This window comes from Chrysemys picta, chromosome 7, assembly GCF_011386835.1.
Source record: "Chrysemys picta bellii isolate R12L10 chromosome 7, ASM1138683v2, whole genome shotgun sequence".
Lineage (NCBI taxonomy): Eukaryota > Metazoa > Chordata > Testudines > Emydidae > Chrysemys > Chrysemys picta.
The window spans coordinates 56,591,506-56,613,660 of record NC_088797.1 but is presented as its reverse complement, the minus strand read 5'-3'; the positions used below and the strand labels follow the sequence as shown (position 1 = coordinate 56,613,660).

The 22,155-nt window shown below is 49.5% G+C and overlaps 1 protein-coding gene across 1 annotated transcript in view; it reads left to right on the top strand.

The window, feature by feature from the left end:
- The window catches only part of PKD2L1 (polycystin 2 like 1, transient receptor potential cation channel), a 28,844-nt gene extending 18,059 nt beyond the window's left edge, over window positions 1-10,785 (top strand). Inside the window, exons 9-15 of the mRNA XM_005285639.4 lie at window positions 3,492-3,612; window positions 4,668-4,766; window positions 5,819-5,940; window positions 7,468-7,585; window positions 7,839-7,975; window positions 8,839-8,986; window positions 9,663-10,785. Coding sequence (XP_005285696.1) covers window positions 3,492-3,612; window positions 4,668-4,766; window positions 5,819-5,940; window positions 7,468-7,585; window positions 7,839-7,975; window positions 8,839-8,986; window positions 9,663-9,881 — 964 coding nt within the window. The 3' untranslated portion in view covers window positions 9,882-10,785. The remainder of the gene's footprint in view (window positions 1-3,491; window positions 3,613-4,667; window positions 4,767-5,818; window positions 5,941-7,467; window positions 7,586-7,838; window positions 7,976-8,838; window positions 8,987-9,662) is intronic.
- The last annotated feature ends 11,370 nt before the right edge of the window (window positions 10,786-22,155 follow it).

Below are 22,155 nucleotides of genomic sequence, written 5' to 3'. Positions count from 1 at the left end.
GCTCGTTTTAGTGAGACCCCTCCATTGTCACTGCATGCCAGTCCCTGCAGAGCCAACACAGCTCTTGGAGAGGGAGCTGGCTCCTATTCCTTCTCATTTGTTGTCAACAGAATTATCAACTGCATTCCCTTTAATGGAAATGAAACTATTTTTTTTTTTACCTTCTTGAAAGGAAGCATTTTGGTGGCCCTGAACTGAAGTTGTTTGCAATTTTCAATCTTTGGGAAATTTCATGATTTCAACTTTTCAGGGCAGAACGAAAACAGATTTAGAGATGTTAGACTTCCCCATGGAACGGAAAATCCATTTTCCAACCAGCTCTGGCTCTCCCCAGCCCTGCTGGCCCCAGTACACCCAAGCACAGTGGTAAATTCACCTCTAGATCCATACTGAGCAACTCCGCTCCAGCTCCAGGTGGTGTGCACTGAGCATCCTGGCTGTGTGGGTTTTGCTGCAGGTGGGTTGTTACTTGCCTCTTGGCTACGTTGATTAGGGAAAGACTCAGGGCCTGATCCAACGTCCGTAGAAGGGAAAGACTCCCGTTGACTTCAAAGGGTTATGGATGAGACCATTAATGAATGATCTAACTGCACTAATTCAAATGAGAGAAACTCTTTCCTGTCCCCCCCAGCAGGATGATCTGTGCTGCACATGACATGCAGAAGGGCAAATTCAGCTCGGTTACACCCATACAACCATACTGCAGTCATGAGGCCGGGAGGGTGCAAGTGACAGCCGTCTGCAGCTCAGTGTGTGGGTGATCACCACTGGGATTAGACAGGGAGCTTGGGAACTTGTTTGTGTGGCGGGGAGAGAAAGAGACCCAGTGATCACAGAGTAAATTCCCTCCTCCTCACACCCCCTAAATAAAAGGGGGAGGAGAAATCGCTGATCCACACTACAGCTGGAAATCCAAGGGGTTACTCCCATTAAAATTACTCAGGAAATGAGGGAGGAAGTGGGATATTTCACTTATATTAGGAAAAACTAACCCCTCCGAATGGATTCCTTTGCATCCACCTTTTCTACGTCCCCTCTTGCTGTGGCTCGAAGACTCCAACTCTGTGGCTTCTAGTTTAAAGCAAAAGTCACAGCTTTCACCTCCTGGGCTCCACTCCAAATCCACTCCAGCCAGCGGCCTCTGTCAGGTGTGTCCATCTCACTGGACAGCTGCTCAGCCTGTGTGAAATGCGTTTGAGGGCCTCAGTTCCACATGGCCACAGGAGAAAATCCCCCAAGCAGACTTGCACTGAGCCCCTGCTGGCTCCGGGGTGGGCTTGGCTAGCACGTGAGGTTGAGTTGGAACATGACCTCAGTCATGTTAATTCACATGATGTTTGCAGTCAGTGTAGATGGAGATGTGTCTAACATCGTAGCAGCTGCTCACAGTTAGCTCCAGTTCGAGTCGGGCTTACCCAGGAGCAGATGACACGATGCTAGACAGGATGGAATTGTAGGTGTTACTTCACTTGACTCTTCAAGGTCATATTCTAACACAGGGGTTCTCAAACTGGGGGGTCATGACCCCTCAGGGGGTCACAAGATTATTACATGGTGGGGTCATGAGCTGTCAGCCTCCACCCCAAACCCCGCTTGCCTCCAGCATTTATAATGGTGTTAAATATATTTAAAAGTGTTTTTAATCTATAAGGGGGGTCGCACTCAGAGGCTTGCTATGTGAAAGGGGTCACCAATATAAAAGTTTGAGAACCACTGTTTAACACTAATGTCTAGTGAAAAGCTTCCCCCTGTGGTTGAAATTGTAGACGGGATTTCTACACAGAGCCATGCCATGATAGCCAAACACTACTATGGACTCCCCCTTCAGGGGCGCATAGAAGAGTTTTATTCCACAGACCTCAAGGGAGGGGAAAACCTTGTCTGTAACTGTCAGGGACCCAGGGCTGCCTGGTTGTGGCTAGTGAAATTTCATCTGCATGTTGGATGGGACCTCACTTGGCCTCTTGTCAGTTGCTTCAATAAGCCCAGCTGTAGGAGACTGATCTGAATTGTCTTTTGGCTCACACATCATCCACAGCATTGCTAATCACATTCCTGTTGCAAAATCTCTGAGCCACAGTCTACAGCTCAGTTGCACCTTAATTGCTGTCTGCGGCGGGGCGAAGACTCACCGGTGCAGTGCCTCCTGTTGATAGTCCAGGGAATTAACTCTTTCCAGCCCAGAGCACCCTCTGCAGGTCGGTGTCTTGCCTGCCGCTGGCCCCCGTGTCCCTCCCAGACCTTCTATGTCAGGGTTCTGCTCCCGCAGTAACCCACAATCTGGGTCTCCCCACCCAGGGGAAACCCCAACCCTCTATCTCCACCTTGCCTCAGTAGCTACTGCCAGTCATCATCTAGCCCCTGCTCTCTGGGGCAGACTGCAGTCTATAAATCACTCATCACGGCAAGGGGGGTTGGACCAGCTGCCTCTGCCTACCTGTGGGCTGCCCCTTTGCAGCTCCAGTACCTCCTTTGTGGGCCCTTAACTCGGCCTGCAGCCTTGCCTGACTGGAGCTCCCCAGCTCCCTCTACCCTTCCCAGCACTGCTCCACCCAAGATACCCTTCTCAGCTTCCCAGGCAGCCAGGCTCTCCTCTCTCTAGGAAGCTAGAGAGAGTGTGTCTGTCAGTCTCTGGCCTTCAGTCCTCTTATAGGGCCAGCTGTGGCCTGATTGGGGCATGGCCCCACCTGTAGCTGCTTCCCCCAATCAGCCTAGCATTTCTCCGCCACAGCCCTCTCCAGGGCTGCTTTAACTCCCTCAGGGCAGGAGCGGGGTGACCACCCCATTACACTGTCACCTACACCCTTCTAATCCCATAATATTGTTCCTAGAGGCATGAGAACCACACATGATCACCATGGTTGAAATTTTCAAGGCCGGCTTTGGGAAAGCAGTGGGAGGCAGTGTTGCTGGTGGAAAAGGAACTGGACTGGGGCTCGGGAGACCTGAGTTCTATTCCCAGCTCTGCTACTGGCCTACTGGGTGACATTAGGCAGGTCAAGTCCCTGCCTTGTGCTTCAGTTTCCCCATCTGTAAAATGGGGGTAATGGTACCAACCTATTTTGTAAATCACTCTGAGATCTCGCGCTTTTCAGATGCAGCTCAGGGCTATTATTATATGTACGTAAATCCATCAGACAGCTTTGATAATCTCAGGCCAATCATAGCCCTCCATTCACCCTGCTGATCAACGCAGCGTGGGCACCTCCTGCAGAGCAAGGCTAAACTCAACCACTAACGTGCTAGCAGAACAAATGGTATGCTCAGCTCTAGTGAGCACAGTAGACCCATCTCATGCAGAAATCGAAAGGCAGGAAATGCATGGGCAGCCAACGTGATGGAAGGCATGCAGGTTGGTACATTTCAAGGACTCAGCCCTGTGAAAACGGCCAGCGAGTCGTCTCGAAGTGTATGACTCTCTAATACGTGTCAAGCTGTGTTGTCGATACACTGCAGGCGCGGTGCTGACCTTGGGCTCTTTCTGTTCCTAGCTTCACCCAGTTTCGGATCATACTTGGCGACTTTGACTACAATGCCATCGACAATGCCAACAGGGTGCTGGGGCCCATTTACTTCGTCACCTATGTCTTCTTCGTTTTCTTTGTGCTGCTGGTAAGCGAAAGGGGCTAATCTGCCTAGAATGAAGATTATTGTTCTGTGCGTTGCAGCAGCGCAGACCAGACTGAGATCAGGGCCCTGTGGGGCTAGGTGCTGGACAGACATACAGAGGGAGACAGACAAGAGCACATTATTAACGTGCTCATTTTGCACATGGGGAACTGGAGCCCAGGCAGATTCAGGTCCAGATCCACAAAGGGACTTGGGTATTGCCAAGGTGACTTGGCAATCGCTGGAATCCATGAACCCTGGGCTGGGTGCCTAGGCTCCCTATGCAAGGCCAGGGGGAGAGATCCCTTCTCCTCAGCAGGTAGAGGGGGAATTGAACCAGGGTCTCTCACATGCCCTAACCACTGAGCGAAAGGTGCTAGGGGAGGCTGCCAGCTCCTTGCCTCCCCAGACCTTCTGTGTGGCGTTAAGCATGCTCAGGACACACCTATCAGGTTGGGCCCCACAGGTGAGATCGGCAGGAGTGCACCTATCTTCACCTGGCCTGAGGCTCACGCTGGGGCCTGGATGTAAGAATGGCACCCAGGCACCTGCCTGCACCAGCAGTGTGCACACCCAGAGGCAGAAACATAGGCACCAGCAAGGTCAGGTGGCAGCTAAGTTGGGGCTTCGTGCATCGCAGGGCTGAAGTGCCTATGTCTTTGTGGATTTGGGCCCAATGCCACACAGGGAATCCTGCAGAGTCTGGAATTGAATCGGGATGTCCTGGGTCCTAATCCAGTGCCATAAGCACGAGCCTCCTTTCTCTCTAGAGAGCACTGTGCTGGTCTATGGTCACTGTCCCCTCGCCCCGGGCCCTGTGTTTTCAGTGGGAGCATCACCGGGTGGGAACGGCTTCCTGTTTGTCTGATCCCTGCTGACAGATACTGTGCTGAGAGGCAGTGTTGCTGTCTGACCATGGAAAGTCACTTACAAACTGCTCCTTCCGTCCTCCCCTCACCGAAACACTGCCACCACCCCAGGGCCGTAAGGGAGAAAAAGAACTGGCGCGGGCAGGCCACATGGCTCAGTCTGCTTCAGCTAGTTTCTCCTTTCTCTAGAACATGTTCCTGGCCATCATCAACGACACCTACTCAGAAGTCAAGGAGGAGCTTTCAAACCAGAAGAACGAGCTGCAGCTCTCAGACATCCTGAAGCAGGTTGTATAGAGCCCCATCACCCCCAGCTCGCTTTGTCCTAACACACCAGAAAGTGAATGCAGCACCACAGGTCCCAAATTCACATGAAATGTACTAGAGAGGGGGCTCCGCCAAGCCTCCAGATCCGTCCTGGGGGGCAGGAAGAGTTCCACATCTGGATCCAAACATGGTTGGCCCTGTTGGCCAAACTTCCAACATCCCTGAACTTTGGGTCTGCATTTTGTGGCTTGAGCCTCTCTCCCTCCAGACTCCCAAATTCCCAAGTAATAGCTGCCACCAGTGCTGATCTTTCTCCTGTGTAGCATGCTTATGGCCACGTCCCGAAATCCACAGCATGTTTGTTTCATTCCAAAGGAAAGGTGGTTTTCTTCCACCCAAGTGAAAGAGAAGCTTGGCAGTGGAAACAGGGACTGTAGAAAGGGGCCAAGAGAAACTTATTCCTCAGACAAGGGCAGGCAGGCACACTCCAAAACCACCTTCCCTCCAGTGCCCAACTGCAGTCAAAATGTTTCCAGATAGCCTTGACGTGATGCCCTCTGATCAGAGCCAGGGGAAGGGGCAGACTCCAGACAGCTGATGTGAGCAGGGTTCTCCCCTGGGGAGGCAAATCCTGAGGTCTTATTCAGATTCCACCTGGGCAGAACCATCCTCCCCGCCATTGGAATCAATGAAGTGGTGCCCCTTTCTGCCTATGCAGTGTCTGCACTGGGCGGGCACCCAGTGAGTGATCACAGTCAAGATGCTGACTTGGATGACTGCCCATCAGCAGCTGCAACTCTCCCAGCCGAATCAGATGGAAGCCTCCCCTAGCTGAGGCCGTAGGAGGTGTGAGGAGTCTGCCCCCGCTGGAGTTCTGTGTTAGGCAGTGATGCTTCTGGCTTGGGAAGGAAGGTGGCTCAGTCAGTGAAGAAAGTCTTGCATACATGCAAGACTAACATATCCCAGTGTTACCTATATCATCTGGCACCTGTACAGTGTTTTACAGCTATCTCTGCTTTGCTTCTGTCTGCCCTGCATCTCCATTAAACCTCCATGGGCATCTCTGACCCCAGGGCTACCACAAGACGCTGATGAGGTTGAAGTTGAAGAAAGAGCGGATTTCGGATGTTCAGAAGGCTCTCCAGAACGGGACAAAGGAGCTAGAGTTTGAGGATTTTAAGAACAGTTTGAAAGAGTAAGTTGGTCAGTTACAGGGCCCCGATTTCCCAGAACAACTCTGCTTCGCTCTTTGCGAGCTTCCCCTAACGTTCGTTACATTTCTGCTGCAATGCTCAGACATGCCCTTCCCTTGGTCTTTCTAAACCCTAGTCATTTAAGGGCCAGATCCCTGTCTGGTGTAAATCAGCGTGAGCTGCACTGATTCAGACTGGCTGCGGATCCAACCCTAAACACCAGGCAATGCAGAGTGATGGCTCCAGAAGCTAGCAGGGCTGTGCTATGATGCATGGGCCAGCTCTGTATCTGAGAGATGATTGGGTTGTGTCTGTGTCCTGTGCCTTTCCAAGCAGAGGAGTATCCCTGCCTGCTGGGGAGTGGGGTGAGGTGGTGGAAGGCAGCTGCCTCATTGTGTGTCAGTTCAGATGCAGAACGTTATAAAGCATGGCACAGTCTCTTTGTCGTGGGCTCTTTATGTTTGTTCTTTCTTTGTTGTTTTCCTTAATGTGCAGTAAATCTAGGTAGAGAGCAACCTATTGCATCTTTTATGTACAGGAAACATAACAACTTTCACATGAGCCCATATCCACTACCACCTCCCCTTGTTCCTCAACCAGCATGGCAGCTAATTCAAGCTTGCCATGCTGGTTTTCAGTGTCGTCCATGTGGACCATCTCAACCTGATCTGCCCAACCTTCTAGCCACCTCTTCCCCCACCCACTCACCTTGCTTCTCCAGCCTTGGCTTCCCCTGCCTTGATCTGTCCGGCCTACCCAGAGCTCACTCTGCTACCCCCATTAGCTATTACCTCACTATCTCTCTTCAATTAACCTGATGAATTTAGACTCTAAGCTCTTCAGCCTGCTCCCCATGAAGCAGTTAGCTCACTTCCGGGCACTGGAAAAGTCCAGCGTTAAATTCTCACCAGCAAACCCTACCTTTCCCTCTCCATTTAAAGCTGCATAATAAATGGGATTTTGCTGCCATTCTCATTCCTGTTTCGCTGACTTTGGGTTGTGGCTGTCATTTGAGCTGTGCAAATAATGGATTTTTCAGCTCACGGGCAGTTCTGAAAAACTGGGGCAGGTGATTATTTTGGGTTGACCCAAAACTTCAAATTTTTGAGTAAATCAGAAGGTTGAAGAAAATTTGGCTTGGATTTCACATTTTTACATTTTAAAAAAAAAACCTATAAAATGTGAACATTTCCAAACAGCCATTTTGACCCCCAAAAATCAAAAAGTTTCATCTGGAAAATGTCAAAACAAAACACTGCATTTCCCCACCACAATTTGGCAAAACAGACACGACTTCTTGAAACATTTTGGGTGTTGTCAAATCTGCGTTTTTTTTGCCAAATAAAAAAAAGTTCCTGACATAAAATGCCACCCTGCTCTGGTTCTTCTAACCTGCATTTACCCACAATGTGCTGCTCTTATCCCAAGGCAGGTACCCCAGTGACACTCCCTGGTTTAGAATCTAGTAATATACTGAACTGCTCTACCTTGTGTCTTCTTGGATCCATTCTCTTTGCCTCCTGTCTTAGGCTGGGTCATGCCGAGCATGAGATCACAGCAGCCTTTTCCAGATTTGACAAAGACGGTAACCAGATCCTTGATGAAGAGGAACAGAAGCGAATGAGGCATGACCTAGAGGAGAAAAGGGTAAAAGATGGGGGTGTGGGCTGAGAAGGGAACCCTTTTTTGACACAGTTCAATCTCCTAAATTCCTTGGGTCCTGATCCTGGGGCAGGCATGTAAAATAAGTGGGTGCCATGTCTGCATCTCTGCATACACTGCAAGGGAAGATGAGTTTTTTGACAGCTTGTGTTGTTATGTATTAAATATACCCTGGTAAGTCTGGCCAAAACTACAATCCAGCTTTCCATGTGTGTGTGTCTCTCTCTCTGTCTTCTAGGTTGCTTTGAATGCAGAGATTGAAAACTTGGGCAAATCCTACGGTGATAACAAACTGGATGAGAATCTGACCTTTGCGGATGCAAAGAACAATCACGCCAATAAGTCCACCTGGGTGTCTGAGGAAGAATTCCAAATGTGGGTCACTGCTGGTGCTAGTCCAGTGTCTGAAAGCAAAGGGCTTGATTTCCTGCTGCCCTGCCCCCTCATGGAGCCACATCCACCTGTGCCTCACGGGTGTGAAACCTTTCCAGTGTGATCTAGTCATGTTGTTTTCCCACCGCGCACAGAAAGCCCAGGCCGCGTCCGGCCCCTTTTGTAATGGAGTTCGCTTATTTTGTGAACACCTTGCTGGAAAATTTCCTGGCATGTGTCTGGAATAATCTCTCCAGCTGCTGCTTCTGCAAGGGCGGGTCATGCTACACACCCAGGTCTCAGGTCAGAGGGTGGAATGGGCACCCTCAGCCAGTGGAACCAGAAGGATTTGTGTAGGAGTGACCCTGATTTACAGCAGCTGAGGATCTGGCCCTTATTCGTCAGGTGTGAGGATGTAGGCAGGGCAGGACTATTTCTCGCAAAGAGGGAGCACAGTCTAGGGCTTAACGCACAACACGGGGAGTCCAGAGATCCTGGTTCTGCCACAGCAGGCAGGATCCTGGGCCAGGCATGTAGGGCCATACTGAGACAGAGGTTGGAGCAGGACAAGGCTGCTCTGGGAGGCTCACCTAACCACGTGGGGAAATAGCTTGGCCCCATCCACATTACCTGGCCAGTGGTTAACCTGCCTGGGACATAATTTGTCTTAAGCATGATCACTAACCACAGCTGAAAGCAGGCCCAGAGCCTCAGCTGGTATAAATCAGCAGAGCTTCATTGACTGGGCTGAAGCTCCGCCAGCTGACACCCATGGGGGATCTGGCCAGGCTCTGTATGTTCTCTGCTGCTGACCCTGTCCTGTGTCATAGGGGAAGGTTTACAAGGGCTCATGCTCTCTTCCGCAGCCTTCTGCGACGGGTCCTGCAGCTGGAGCACTCCATCGGCAGCATTGTGTCCAAGATCGACTCAGTGGTGAGCAAGCTGGAGGCGCTGGAGAGAAACAAACTGCAGAGGAAAGACCTGGTGGGCAAGCTGCTTGACAACATCAGCAAGGTCAGTTGTCCTCAGACAGACACCCCAGCCAGCTCCCCGGCAAGCAGGCCATGTCCCCGTCCAACTGGCCTGGGGGGTCTCTCCCTGCCTGAATGCATTGGGTCAGTTAGCGGCTTGTTTTCCAGGCTCTGCTCCTATAGTAGTGCTCAGCGCTTTGGAAGAACAACCCCTTTGCGTTAAGGGTCGATGTGACACCAAATCTCTTGCCTGCAGGGTTCCAACCCCAATGCCCAGACCACATCCACTAGTGGCACCTGGCCCATTAATTATCACCTGTACACAGACCTCTCTCCACTGCAGAGCACTTTCAGAACCACTGCCAATCCCACAAAGGACTCTCAGCATGGCCATGTGAACACAGCTGCTGGAAATGCTCCAGTGAATAGACATTTGCCTGAGCATTCCCTTGGAAATGTGCATTTGCGCGACATTCTTGCAAGCAGCATTTTGCAGAAAAGAATTGCACACGTTTAAAAAAGACTCTGATGAGGCTAATCCGCAAGCCATTGGTGGCCCATGGAAGGTATATGGGACTTGGAGAGGAGACCCCAATGAAAGTGCGCAGCCCAATCAGTGCATGGCCCCGTTTCTCTCCAACTGTGGCGATGGAGCCTTTGGTAGTATTCTTGGTAAATTGTTGACAGTGCAAACGTCCATTTCTTCCCCTCTGTAACAGGAGGAACAGCCCAGCCAGGAAGAACTGCTCCAGCGGAACCTAGACCCACTGGTGAAGGAAAACCAAGAAGGCTGGCAGACAAAGCACATGCTGGGAAGCAACCTCAATGGGAGCTCTCCCCAAAATGGTAACAGTATCTACCCCAACCTGCCCAAGTTGGGGTTACCGGGCTCTCAGGCGCCCAAGAACACCCGGCCTCAGTCTAACGTGCACTTCTGACACCCATCGGAGTGCTCCCATCCCACCTTGGATCCCAGGGTACTAAGTCAGTCTCAGCTGATTCCCTGTTGTTAGACTAGCCACGAAAAAGACAGACTATAACAGAGATGTCTGTCTCAGCTGATGCGGTGCAGAATCATGGATGTTATTATTTTTTATTTGCAAGTTGTGTAACACCATAGATCTAGAACTCCAGGTTCAAACACCTCTGGGCTTCAAGGAAGTGTTCAGACCTGGATCCAGACTGTGCTGCTGGCTCCTATATCTCTAAATGGGCTAATCTTGTCCTATCCTTCCCCCCTCCCCCAGTTCCCCAAGATCTGAACACCCCAGCGCATTGAGGAAAATTTGGATCCAGAGTGAATCTTTGCAGCGTGCTCTCTCGCTCTCTCTCTCTCTCTCTCTTACTTACAGGTTACAGTTGTGGGGGGCCAATAGACAAGGTGGGATATATGTGTCTACTTAAGTTGCAAAGAGAAACGTGCTAATTAACCTCAGGCCCGCCAAGAGCAATTCCAGGCCCCAGGGCAGAACAGTCATTGGGCCCCCTAGAAAGGTCCACCTGACATTTGGGCGGTGCTGCACCTGCACTGGCTGGTGCCCAGCAAGCTGCTGGGCACACTCTTCTGGCATGGCCAAGGCTTCTACGTGTCTGCCCGTCTGCCTTCGCTGCTGCTGGTACCACCCCACGCGTGCCTAGGAGCCTTGTGGCCTGCCTGGGCGATTTTAAAAGGGCCCAGGGCTTCTGGCTGTGGCTACTGCAGTAGCAGCGGTGGTCAGGGGCCTCAGTGCCCTTTTAAATTGCCCAGGGCCCTGGGCAGTTGCCCCCTTTGCTCCTCCCATCCCCCCTCCCGCTCTCTCCCCCCCCCCCCCCCCCGTGGGCCTGGTTAACCTTGTTTGTCACTTCTACTTTTCCTCTGTCCCAGTACCTCACGGTGGTAGCCATGCCTTCACCCCCTCACTCAGTAGGAACAGAGCTGAGCTGAGAGGAGTCTGGCTGAGATAAGGAGGAGCTCTGAGGCATAGGTGGACATTGGTTGTGTTTCTGAAGGCGGCGTTGAAAGTGGGCGTGGGGGGAGGATTGCAGGGGTTGCACACCATCGAGCAGGGTCGCTGAGTGGCACCTTTAAGCAATTTCTTACCAAAGCTGCTGTTCCCAGAATCTGACAGTGCCCCCCCCCCTTTTTCAGATCACTTTAAGCACTGGCTGAAGGAGACCTATGGCTGGGCCATTAGCATGGTTTCCAACTCCCCTATTAACGCTAGAATTCCCACTGTTTCCCAAAATTTTAGATTGTGAAATTTCAGGGCACCTGCCATCTAGCTGTGAAATGACGACATTTCCCCTGGGTTTTGCCATGGAAACAATTTTGCTTGAAGTTGCTGAGAATGGCCATCCAGTGGAAATGTGGCGACGACAGGACCATTGACAGCATCTTGGTGCAATGTGAAAATGCTCCTATTCTGAGCATTTTACACCTGTCTTGAAACTATTTTACACCCCTCCTCACCCATCCCCCCTCAGAGTTGATGCTGGGCCAGATTCTCAGCTGGTGTGAAGTGGCAGTGAACTCAATGGGGATACGCTCATTTACACCAATTAAGAATCCAGCGGTTTCTAATTCCAGATCGTCCATTTCATTATTTTGTATGTTTCTGGTCACAGCAGTAAACTCTGACACCAGCAATTAAATATCTTTGATAAGTAACATTGCAGGAGATTGTTCAATGAAATCAGCCAGTATGAGATTTTAGATTTCAGTTATGTTAACTTACATTTTATATAGTAACTTTCATTCCAAAGTTCTCTACTGATTTTTTTACTATATGCAATATAAAGAAATCACTTCGCCCACCACTGAAATGCACCTCTGGTGTGGAAGATGGCAGTTGTTTAGTAGCAGTACTACACAAAAGTTCAGGACAGGAATAAAGGGATTTGAAATATCATAATCACAAATGCACCACAAAGGGGTAAACTGTATTAAACTCAAATGTCCTCTTCAGTCTGTGTATAAAAATGGTCTCTGATGTATTTGGATGTTGTTAGACCATGGTTACCCATTCACTGCAGGCTGTAATATTTTATCACACTCTAAAGTTATTCTTCACTTATTAAAATGCAAAGGGACCATGTCAGGGAATTAGAATTTCCCAGGATGAGAAACGTAACAGAGATCCTCTGTAAACTATAATCACACAATGATACACGTGCCTCTTTCAAACAGCAACTCTAATAACAAAAGCAGCATCCTAAATGTTTGAGAACAAGAACACAGAGCTTTGGCAAGCCCACAGAGGTCCAGCCGGAGTGATGTGTGCACAGCAGCAGATCCTACAGACCTTTGTAAATACATGTTTTACAGCTGGGTTTCATTGCTCAGATCAGTAGCTGACTGTGGGCGTGAAGGCTTAATTGTAACAAAAATGGTTCTATTTTTTAAAAGATCTTTTTCGGCTGCCTGTCATCTCCAGAGTTCAGGCTCCTGGATTAGCCCCTGAACTGATTTTCCTGCATGCAATTCAAGCATGTGTGGGGCAGCAGTTGCTGCCAGAGCTGGGGAGATATCCCAAACACCTAAAGACAAGCAGTCCGTTTTGAGGCCTTGATCTTGCTCCAATAAGAGTTATGTCATTTGCTTCTGTGGGTGCAGGACTCGGCCCCACAGGGGGGAAATGGAAGATCCTGAACTCAGCTTTTGGCAGGAACGTGAGGGAAGAACAGATTTCCCAAGGTCTTTTTCTGTAAAGTGGTTTGTTTCTCATTCTGGGTTTATACATTTCTTGTTCTCCTTGGTGTGTTTGAATACTTTTCCGTTCACCTTCCAGGATGGTTTAATTCAGATGCATTAGGATGGGAATTCATTGCAGGGGAAATTCACCCAGCAGGGAAGGAGAAGACCTCCAAAGCAGCCATAGCTCCACTGCACTGGGGGGTTGGGGAGAGGGACTCTACCCTCACCCCGTGGTAGAGCTGGCTCCACTTCAGCCGCCACAGAGTGGGGGGTTGGGAGCAGGATCTTGGCATGGCCAGCGGATCCAAAAGCACACAGGTCACTGGTCCCAAACCCAGGCTCAGGATGTGTGTGGGAATCCTGGCTCCTATTTCAACCCAGGAGTGGAGTCATGACCCCAGCGGGGCTGCAAGGGTTCCCTGAGCCCTACCTGTAGACTGGAAGGTGGATTCCTTTTTTCCTTCACCCCTGTGTAACTCGTAGCAGAAAGGCTGCTTCTCTGGCCTTGTGCTGTGGTTCTGGGTGTGTGAATTTCACCCATGGTGTAAAGCAATTCCTATAGCTAGTGTGTCTGCACCGATGCTTTATCTGTTCCCTGTATGACTCCATGCAATCGTCTCTTGTATGTGCCTTTGCTGAACATGTAATCATGTATGTGACACGTATGATAAACATCTCTCAAAGACAATCGTGTCCTAGGCTACGACGGATCAAAGCTATCGCGCATCCCCTGAACTCCGGTGTCCTTCCCCAGCACCTGTTTGTGTTTGATGTGTAGACTGTATCTGCTGACCAGCTGAGAAATAACATAAATTAACTGCACTGAATGGCAGAATCATTCCTGCTGTATTTTCAAATGTGGTATTTTTTGGCCTTCTGTCATAGCAGGAGGTGACAACACTGCCTGTGTGATAGAGGCAGCGTGGAGTGGAGGGTTTTCCCGCACAGGCTGTGCATGGCCTTATATCTCAGAATCTACAGAGCTGGCTGCAGCACATGGTTTGTTGTCCCTAATTGTTAAGGAGATGGCCATGCATCAAGCCTGTGAAAATCACCAGTGAGGTGGTTCAAAGAAGGGTTTAAATAAAGGCTGCTCTGATGAGATGTCCTTATGCAGAATCTCTCTCCTTCCTTTAGAGAGAGTATGGGCTGTCTCTGTGCTTTGCAGTGCTTTGCAGGTCTCCCACGCTAGGGACTGTGCAAGGCCCTAGGAGGAAAGTCACCAGAGTACACAGTACACACATTTTTCAGTGTTGTAGCTATGTTGGTCTCAGGCTGTTAGAGAGACAAGGTGGGTGAGGTAATATCTCTTATTAGACTAATGGGGGGCAGGAATCAGCGTTCACGTCGCATTCCCCATCAGTACCCGGCCCCGGGCTAGGGAAGCTAATGATCCAAACAGCAGCCCAAATTCGGTGATGAATCCTGGTCACACGCCACCTGAGGCACCTTGTGCATATGCTAAGAAGATTGGACCAACTTCTGTTTGTGAGAGAGATAAGCTTTCAAGAGCTTGTCTTCAGGTCTGGGAAACTAACTCAAAGTATCCCTGCTAAATGCAAGGTTTGAACAGATTGTTTAGTATAAGTGAAATTTTTCTTTGACATTTTCTAAAGGAAATATTTGGATTTTTCCATTCAAGATTACATATGAATTTTACTTAAATTTTATTTGAAAAGGTTAAACTCAAAAATGAATCAAAATATTTAATTTGCGCCAAAACAACTCCCCCCCCCACCACCACCACCACCAATTTTTCAGTTCAGCTAGGGAACAGAATAATCAGATACCTATACAGCTCTACTGCTGAGTGATCTTGAACAAGTCACTTCCCCACCCACTGCCTCAGTTTACCCATCAGTAAAGTGGGGCCAGTGATACTAATCTGTTGAGGATCTACTGGTAAAAAATACTAGATAAGAGCTAGGCATTATTGTAATTGTGTGTAGTGTTGGGGTATGTACTGGTGACACCTAGTGGTTAATTGGAGAAATGATTGATAGAATAAGGAAGGAGGACTCCAAAATGTGTGAGACAAGGTGGGTGAGGTAATACCTTTTATTAGACTATCTTCTGTTGGTGAGAGCCACAAGCTTTTTGAGCTACACAGAGCTCTTCTCCAAGTCCGGGAAACTAAGGCTTTGTCTACACTAGCACTTTTGTTGCTAAAACTTTTGTTGGTCATGGGTGTGAAAAAAACACCCTCCTCACTGACATAAGCAGGAGAGCTCTCTCCTGCCAGCAAAGAACAGCTACATGGGAGACCTTGCAGCAGCAGCTGTAGTGGGACAGTTGTGCTGCTGTAGGGTGACCAGATGTCCCAATTTTATAGGGACGGTCCCGATTTTGGGGTCTCTTTCTTATATAGGCTCCTATTACCCCCTACCCCCTGTCCCGATTTTTCACACTTGCTGTCTGGTCACCCTATGCTGCTGTAAGGGCTGTAGTGTAGACATAGCCTTAGTAGGTTACAGATTGTTGTAATAAGCCATGAATCTAGTCTATTCTATTCAGGGCAGGCCTACACTACAAATTTACATCACGCAGCTGTGCCGCTGTAGTGTGTCTGGTGAAGACGCTCTAAGCTGATGGCGATAGTTCTCCCGTTGGCTTAATAACAGCACCTCTGCAAGAGGTGGCAGCTATGTTGTTGGGAAAAGCTTTCCCACCGACCTAGTGCTGTCTACACGGGGTAGGGTGACCAGATGTCCCGTTATTCAGGGCTTTGTCTTATATAGGTGCCTATTGCCCTCCACCCCCGTCCCAATTTTTCATACTATACTATGTGGTCACCCTAACATGGTGGGTTAAGATCACTATAACTGTGTTGCTCAGGGAGTGAAAAATCCAAGCCTGAGTGCATGATTTTTAGTGCCTAGCAGAGTTATGAGGTTAAGCTCCCAGATAGAGTGACTAGATGAGAGATGTGAAATATTGGGACGTGGGGGGGGGGGGGGGGTGCCGGCAGAGCAAAAAAAAAACCCCAAGAGCCGACGGCGGAGGAAGAAAAGAAAAAAAAAAAGCCGGAGCATAGGAAAAATTGGTGGGAGCTGAGCACCCACCGGCAGCTCCATGCCCCGCCCGACCCCGCACCAGCTTGCCTTTGCTCCGCCTCCACCTCCCCTGAGCTGGCTGCCGCATCCTGCTTCTCCCCCCTCCTCCAGCACTTGCACCGCCATACAGCTGATTAGCGCAAGCCTGGGAGGGAGGGGTGAGGAGGAGGAATGCGGTGTGTTTGAGGAAGAGGTGGGGCCAGGGCAGGGATTTGGGGAGGGATCCAATGGGGCAGTGAAGGGGCGGAGCAGGACAAGGGTGGGAATTTAGGGAGGGATCCAATGGGGGAGGGAGAGGGCGGAGTTGGGGCAGGGGCGGGGCATGAGCCCCCTCTGCCTGTACGCCGAAGCGCAAAATATTGGGACAATTCGCGTCCCAACTGAACATCAGTCGGGACGGGGGACAAACAATTAAATATTGGGACAGTCCCAATAAAATCAGGACGTCTGGTCACCCTACTCCCAGAAGCATTTTTTGAAAGTGTTGTGCAAGTTTCCTTTGAGGCTGAGGACTGATCAGTCAGATATGGAGTGATCGCTTTGTGAAAAGTGTTTGCCCACAGGTAAGGGAGGGGTTTGGTGTTTTATTTTTCTGTGCGAGTTCATTCGACAGCCTAGTGATTGTCTGCTTTCACCCGCATAGCTGTTGTTGTTGGGACATCTCGTGCACTGGAGGATGTACATCATATGTTGTGATAGGCAAGTGTAACCCTTCTGCCAGGTGGAGCCAGCAGCAAAAAGGGCAGGGTTCAGTATCTAGGAGTTCCTTTTCAACAATACAACACAAAACCGGCTCGAGCCCCCACCCAGTGACCTGGGACAATTGCACACCGCTCCCTGGGCAACTCTAAGAGGCAATACTTCCCCTTTTGCAAGTCCAGAGTCTGAGTGTAGCAAAACCTTTTAATAAAAGGAGGGAATTAACTCAGCATTAATTTGGGAAAACACTGCAACTAGGGATCATAAACACAAACCATGAGCGAAAGACCCACCCCCAAGTAAGTTGGGCAGTGTCCTTTTCCCCTCAGGGTCTTAAGTCCAGCAACCCAAAAGTCCCTTTAACATGCCCATCCCTGCACCTTACATGTTCCACTGCTCGGGCACTTGCTCATCGCCCCAATGGCCGATTGCCATGCCTCTGCAGGGCTCTGCTCTAGCCCTCTCCACCAGCCTCCCTGCTGGCCACGTGCTGTGCCTCTCCACCAGCTGTCCGACTGGCCACTTGCCAAGACATCTTCAGGGCCCTGCACTTAACACAGCTCTCAGTGATTTTAGCTGTTAGTGGGGGAGCCTCACTGCTGGTGCACACTGGGAAGTCTCTTGCAATAGAGACACTGTCCCAAAGTAGGTCTATTATGTAGACCTACGTGTCATGGAGTCACCGGGTCAATGCTCTGGAATTACTCCCTACGAAGCCAGTCAGGACTCTGGGAGAACCTCCTCTCTCTGTGCATACTGTCTCCAGAGAAAGAAGCTTATACAGCTTTGACATTTCTGGGTCTGACCTTGGAGCATTCAGCATGCCCTTCCCCACCGTGCATTTCCTGCAGCAAGTCTGCCCGGGCAGGGCTCCTGGGGAAGCCAAAGGGCACCACACCCCAACGCCACAGTCAGAAGTGACTCTCAGGCAGCCGGTAAAAAAGGTTTATTAGTCAATAGGAACACAGCATAGGGCAGAACTTGTTAGCACAGAAATCAGTGACTTTCAGCCAAGTCTATCTTGGGGGGAAGGGAGCCCAGAGCCAGGGCTCTGGTCCTCCCCTTGAGCCCCAAGCCAGCTGAGACTGACTTGCTTCCAGCTGCCTGGCCCCTGCCCTGCCCATTGCTCCTCCTGTGGCCTTTGTCTTGCTTCATGGGCCAAGAGTCCAACTTATTTGGGGGTGGGCCTTTTGCATCCCCTTCCTGGGTCTCAAGTTACAAAGGGGCAGCCATAGCATCTGTACAGGCAGTTGGAGCAAACCCCCCCCCCCCAAAATCACATGCACTTATTCCTACCACTTAGACATTGGTGTAATATATAGGGAAACTGAATCACACACAGCATTCATGCAAAATAGTAAGACTCACATACAACATAATAAGGGAAAATCCCCCCCTCATTACACTACATATTAGTGATTTCAGGTCTACAGTATACAACAAGACTCTCAATTGAATCTAAAGTAGCTCTTTTATTATACCATGAAAGGTCAACTGATGTCTAGGCTCCATAGACAAAGCCCCACACCTTCTCTCAATATATTGGACTTCGGAACCCATGTCCCCTGCCTAGCGAGTGTCATTCAGTTGAGGGTGAGTCCCTCCATTGGGGTATGCCAGGTACAGTTCTGCTGCCCTCGATTCACACAACAAGGATAACAACCCTTTATTACTCCTGCCCCAATAACAAGGAGACTGGGGATCCGATACCAGCCACAAGTGATCATTTGGGCAAGCAATCCCATCATACTGAGCACATAGGCAAGGTGGGTGTGTCCATGCAAATGAAATCAGCTTCTGAAGTCTTTTTCCACAGCTCACCACTAGATGTAAGGGGAGAGCTCATTCAGTCCCTGCTTACATCCTCCCCCAGCCAAGAATTTGTCCTTCCGACAAATCACACTCCATATTATACCAACTCCATTAGTTTCCCACAAAGGGCCTCAAGAAACCCACTATGGCTTCCACAAGCCTGTGAACTAAGTGTATTGGTTCTTCACTAGCCACCCCAGGTACATTATAAGTTAACCGGCTTACCAGACTTATAACTCTGTCCCGCCTATTGAGAGTGGGCATTTCAGGGGCAGGGAGGACATCTTCTTGGGCAAGGGATGGTGAGGGTTCCTTTGAGGATCCCTCGGCTATGGGCATAGGTCCCTGCATCTCTGATTCTAATAGGGAAGGTCCAAGACATCCAGGATACCTTCCACCTCTATGTCTCCACTGTCCAATAACCTAGATGTGTCATCGCAGGGCAGTCTCATTGGTGGCACCGGTGTGCCAGCAATGGGTCTAAATACCCATAGGCTTCCAACCGATCTAGAACTTTAAAAAGTCTTTCTTCATGCTCCTCCAAGGTTCTTCCAAACATGATCAGGTCATCCAAATAAACGCACTAAATTAATGTCTCCCACAACTTTCTCCATAAGATGCTGAAACGTAGCAAGTGCTCCAGAAATCCCTTGGGGCATGTGCTCAAATTGATAAAACCCTAACAGACAAATGAAGGCCATCTTCTCCTTATCTTCTTCTCCTAGAGGGATCTGGTAGTATCCACTTCGAAGATCCAACACAGAGAACCACTGGTGCCCCATCAAACAGTCCAAGGCATCTTGTACCCAAGGCATGGTGTATTTGTCAACTACAGTGTGCCTGTTTAGGGCGCATCCGGATTTTCCCGCTCTTACGGACCGCCACAATGGGAGAGGCATATGGGCTGCGGGACTCTGTAATGATACCATTCGCAATCAGCTCTTGAAGATGATGCCGCATGTCTTCCATCTTAGAGAGAGCAATCTAAGGGTCTAGGGACTTGTAGCCAGATGTGGTGTTCCACTCTTGCACATCCTTGACGAGCCCCCATAAATGTAACCCTTCTGCCAGGTGGATCCAGCAACAAGGGCTGGGTTCAGTATCAAGGGATTCTTTTTCAACATTACAACACAAAACTGGCTCGAGCTGGGGAGAGCTCATTCAGACCCTGCTTACACGAGTGTAGGATCCATGGATCTTGAAAGGCACGTGTGACGGGTTGGATCACAGAAACCTCCTTGGGGCTGCCAACTGATGTGCCAAGACTACTTCTGCCCCTGCTTTCCCTGCCAGCTTGGGACTCCAGCACCCTGTCTTGGTGAGCCAGACACACCAGTCTGCTCCAACACAGACCCAGGGTCTGAACCACGTGCCCCAAAGCAGTTTCTATGATCCAACCCATCACAGTAGCGTAGTTGGCAGGATCTACGTGGGTCCAAGTAGTGACAGACAGAACAAAGTGAATTACCAAGCAAAATAAAATAAAACACGCAAGTCTATGTCTAAGAAAACTGAATACAGATAAAAACCTCACCCAGTAAGCTTCCTTTTACAGACTAGTCTCCTTCTAGCCTGGGACCAGCAATCACTCACACCCCCTGAAGTTACTGTCCATTGTTCCAGTTTCTTTTAGGTATCTTTGGGGGTGGAGAGACTCTCTCTTTAGCCAGCTGAAGACAAAATGGTGGGGTCTCCCACAGGTTTAAATAGACTTTCTCTTCTGGGTGGATGCATGACTCAGTTTTCACAGGCAGCAGTCATGGCTTACCTGCTACCTTGAACATCCTCATGTAGCATTCTTATGTGGATTGGAGCCTCCCAAGATCTATTGTCCCTTAAGTGCTTCTTGATTGGGAACTTAATTCGCACATTCCTTTCTCAAGAAGCTGACCAAATGCTTTACAAAGGCTGCTTAAAAATCAAGCCAGTGCCCAGCCAATATTCGTAACTTCAAATACAAAAATGATACATGCATACAAATAGGATTAATAGATTCAGTAGATCTTAACCTTTACAGAGATATGTTAGATGGCATATGTAGCATAAAACATATTCCAGTTATATTATATATACATTCATAAGCATATTCCCATGAAGCCTTATGGGGTACACCATCACAGCACATTGTGGAGGGTATTGATCATTGTAGCAGCGGAGATATGTCTGCAGGTTTTAAATCTGTTGTTCTGGCAGGGGCTGGTGCTGCTTTGAATTGATGGGTCCTGGTCTGTGGGGAGCCTGCTTCTGATGATGAGCTTGGGGTTGTTTGTAGGCCAGGAGAGGGGGTTTTCACAAAGCAATCACTCTATATCTGACCTCTCAGTCCTCATCCTCAAAGGAAACCTGCACAACATTTTCAAAAGATGAGCCTGGGAGCTTAAATTCATAACTCTGCTGGATACTAACAATCATGGACTGAACAGAGAGACCCTGGATTCTTAGTGTCTAGCAAAGTTATGAATTCCAGGTGTCATTCCTGGCCCCCTCCCCCAGCCCTCTCTTCCCCCGTTATATTTTGTAAAAGTAACGGACAGGTCAGGACCCCCATGAATTTTTGTTTATTGCCCGTGACCTGTCTGTGACTTTTACTAAAAATAACCCTGACAAAATCTCAACCTTCACTATGAATAAGGAAATCAGTGAGGCACATGCTTCATTTTAGGGGGTGACCCACGCTGCATGGGCACGTGCAGGGAGGAAGGGAGGGCGTGAGCAGACAGGAATGACACTGGATGCAGTTCTCCTAGTCTCCACCCTGAGCCGTGACATGAGAGTAATTAAAGAAACACATCCTCTATTGGACCAGAGCCTCGGCTAGTGCAGATCAATACAGCTCCAGTTGAAGTCAGTGCAGATTTACATCACTCTGATGCACAGGTGTTGCTGGCATCGGTCCAGCGGTAGCAGATGCCCAGAGCCACTAGTAGCTAAACCAGCACTGTATCTTCAGTGAGCAGATGCCTCAGGCTGTGACAGGTAACATCAGAACAATGCAGGCACTGCCCTGGAAGGGGTGTGGGGCGCACCCATTAGGGCTGAGCTCTTGTATAAGAGCCTAGCAGGAGAAAGGTATTTAATGAAGCTGATAGGGGAGTGCATTGGTTTAGTGACAGGCATTAGACACGAGGTCAAAGAACAAAGCCACCGGTCACCTTGACATGCTATAATTACACAAGGACACATCAGCCCATCCACCCATAGGGCCTGCCTGCTACAGCCGGGCCTGCAGGGAGCTACAGGGGCAGAATGCAGGGAAACCTAAAACTGTCTGAAATTGAGAAAAGGCCTAACTAAAGAACAGGAGGCAATCGGAATATTCAGGTACCATAACCCCCCACCATTGCCATGAGCCTAACAATCTGTTCATTGCTGATGGCAAGGAGCTAAGAGAAGCCATAGCCAGGAGCCAACAGCCTCATGTCAGAGCCCCGTGCCAGGCTGGAGTGGTTGCACCACTCTGCAGGGGTTCAGCTGGATAGTGAAGGCAGGCAAGTGGCATGCTTGTGAGGCAGTGTTGCCTAAGGGATAGAGCACTATTCTGGGGCTCAGCAGATCTGGATTCTGTTCCCAACTCCACCACTGACTTTCTGGGTAACCTTGGGCCAGTCACTTCCCTGCCCCATGCCTCAGTTTCCCCTTCTGTAAACTGAAGATAATGATACTGATCCCCTTGGTAAAGAGCTTTGAAATCTACTGATGAAAAGTGTTGTATAAGAGCTAGACCTTAGCATTAATAAGAGTGGCTGGTTCCCTTTGCCTGGAGACAAGAGATCTGGGAGAAACAGCCTAGGAGGGAGTGTGGGAGTCCCTCCTTAATGTAGGGTGAGTTATTAAAAGTTGGTTCTGGAGATTTCTCTCGCTAAGACATCACAAAAGATGCTGGGAATTCAGGAGCATGCAGGATAAGTGGGTAAGGGAACTTGGTACCAACCAGCCCTACAGACATTCCCAGACAGGGCCGGCTCCAGGCACCAG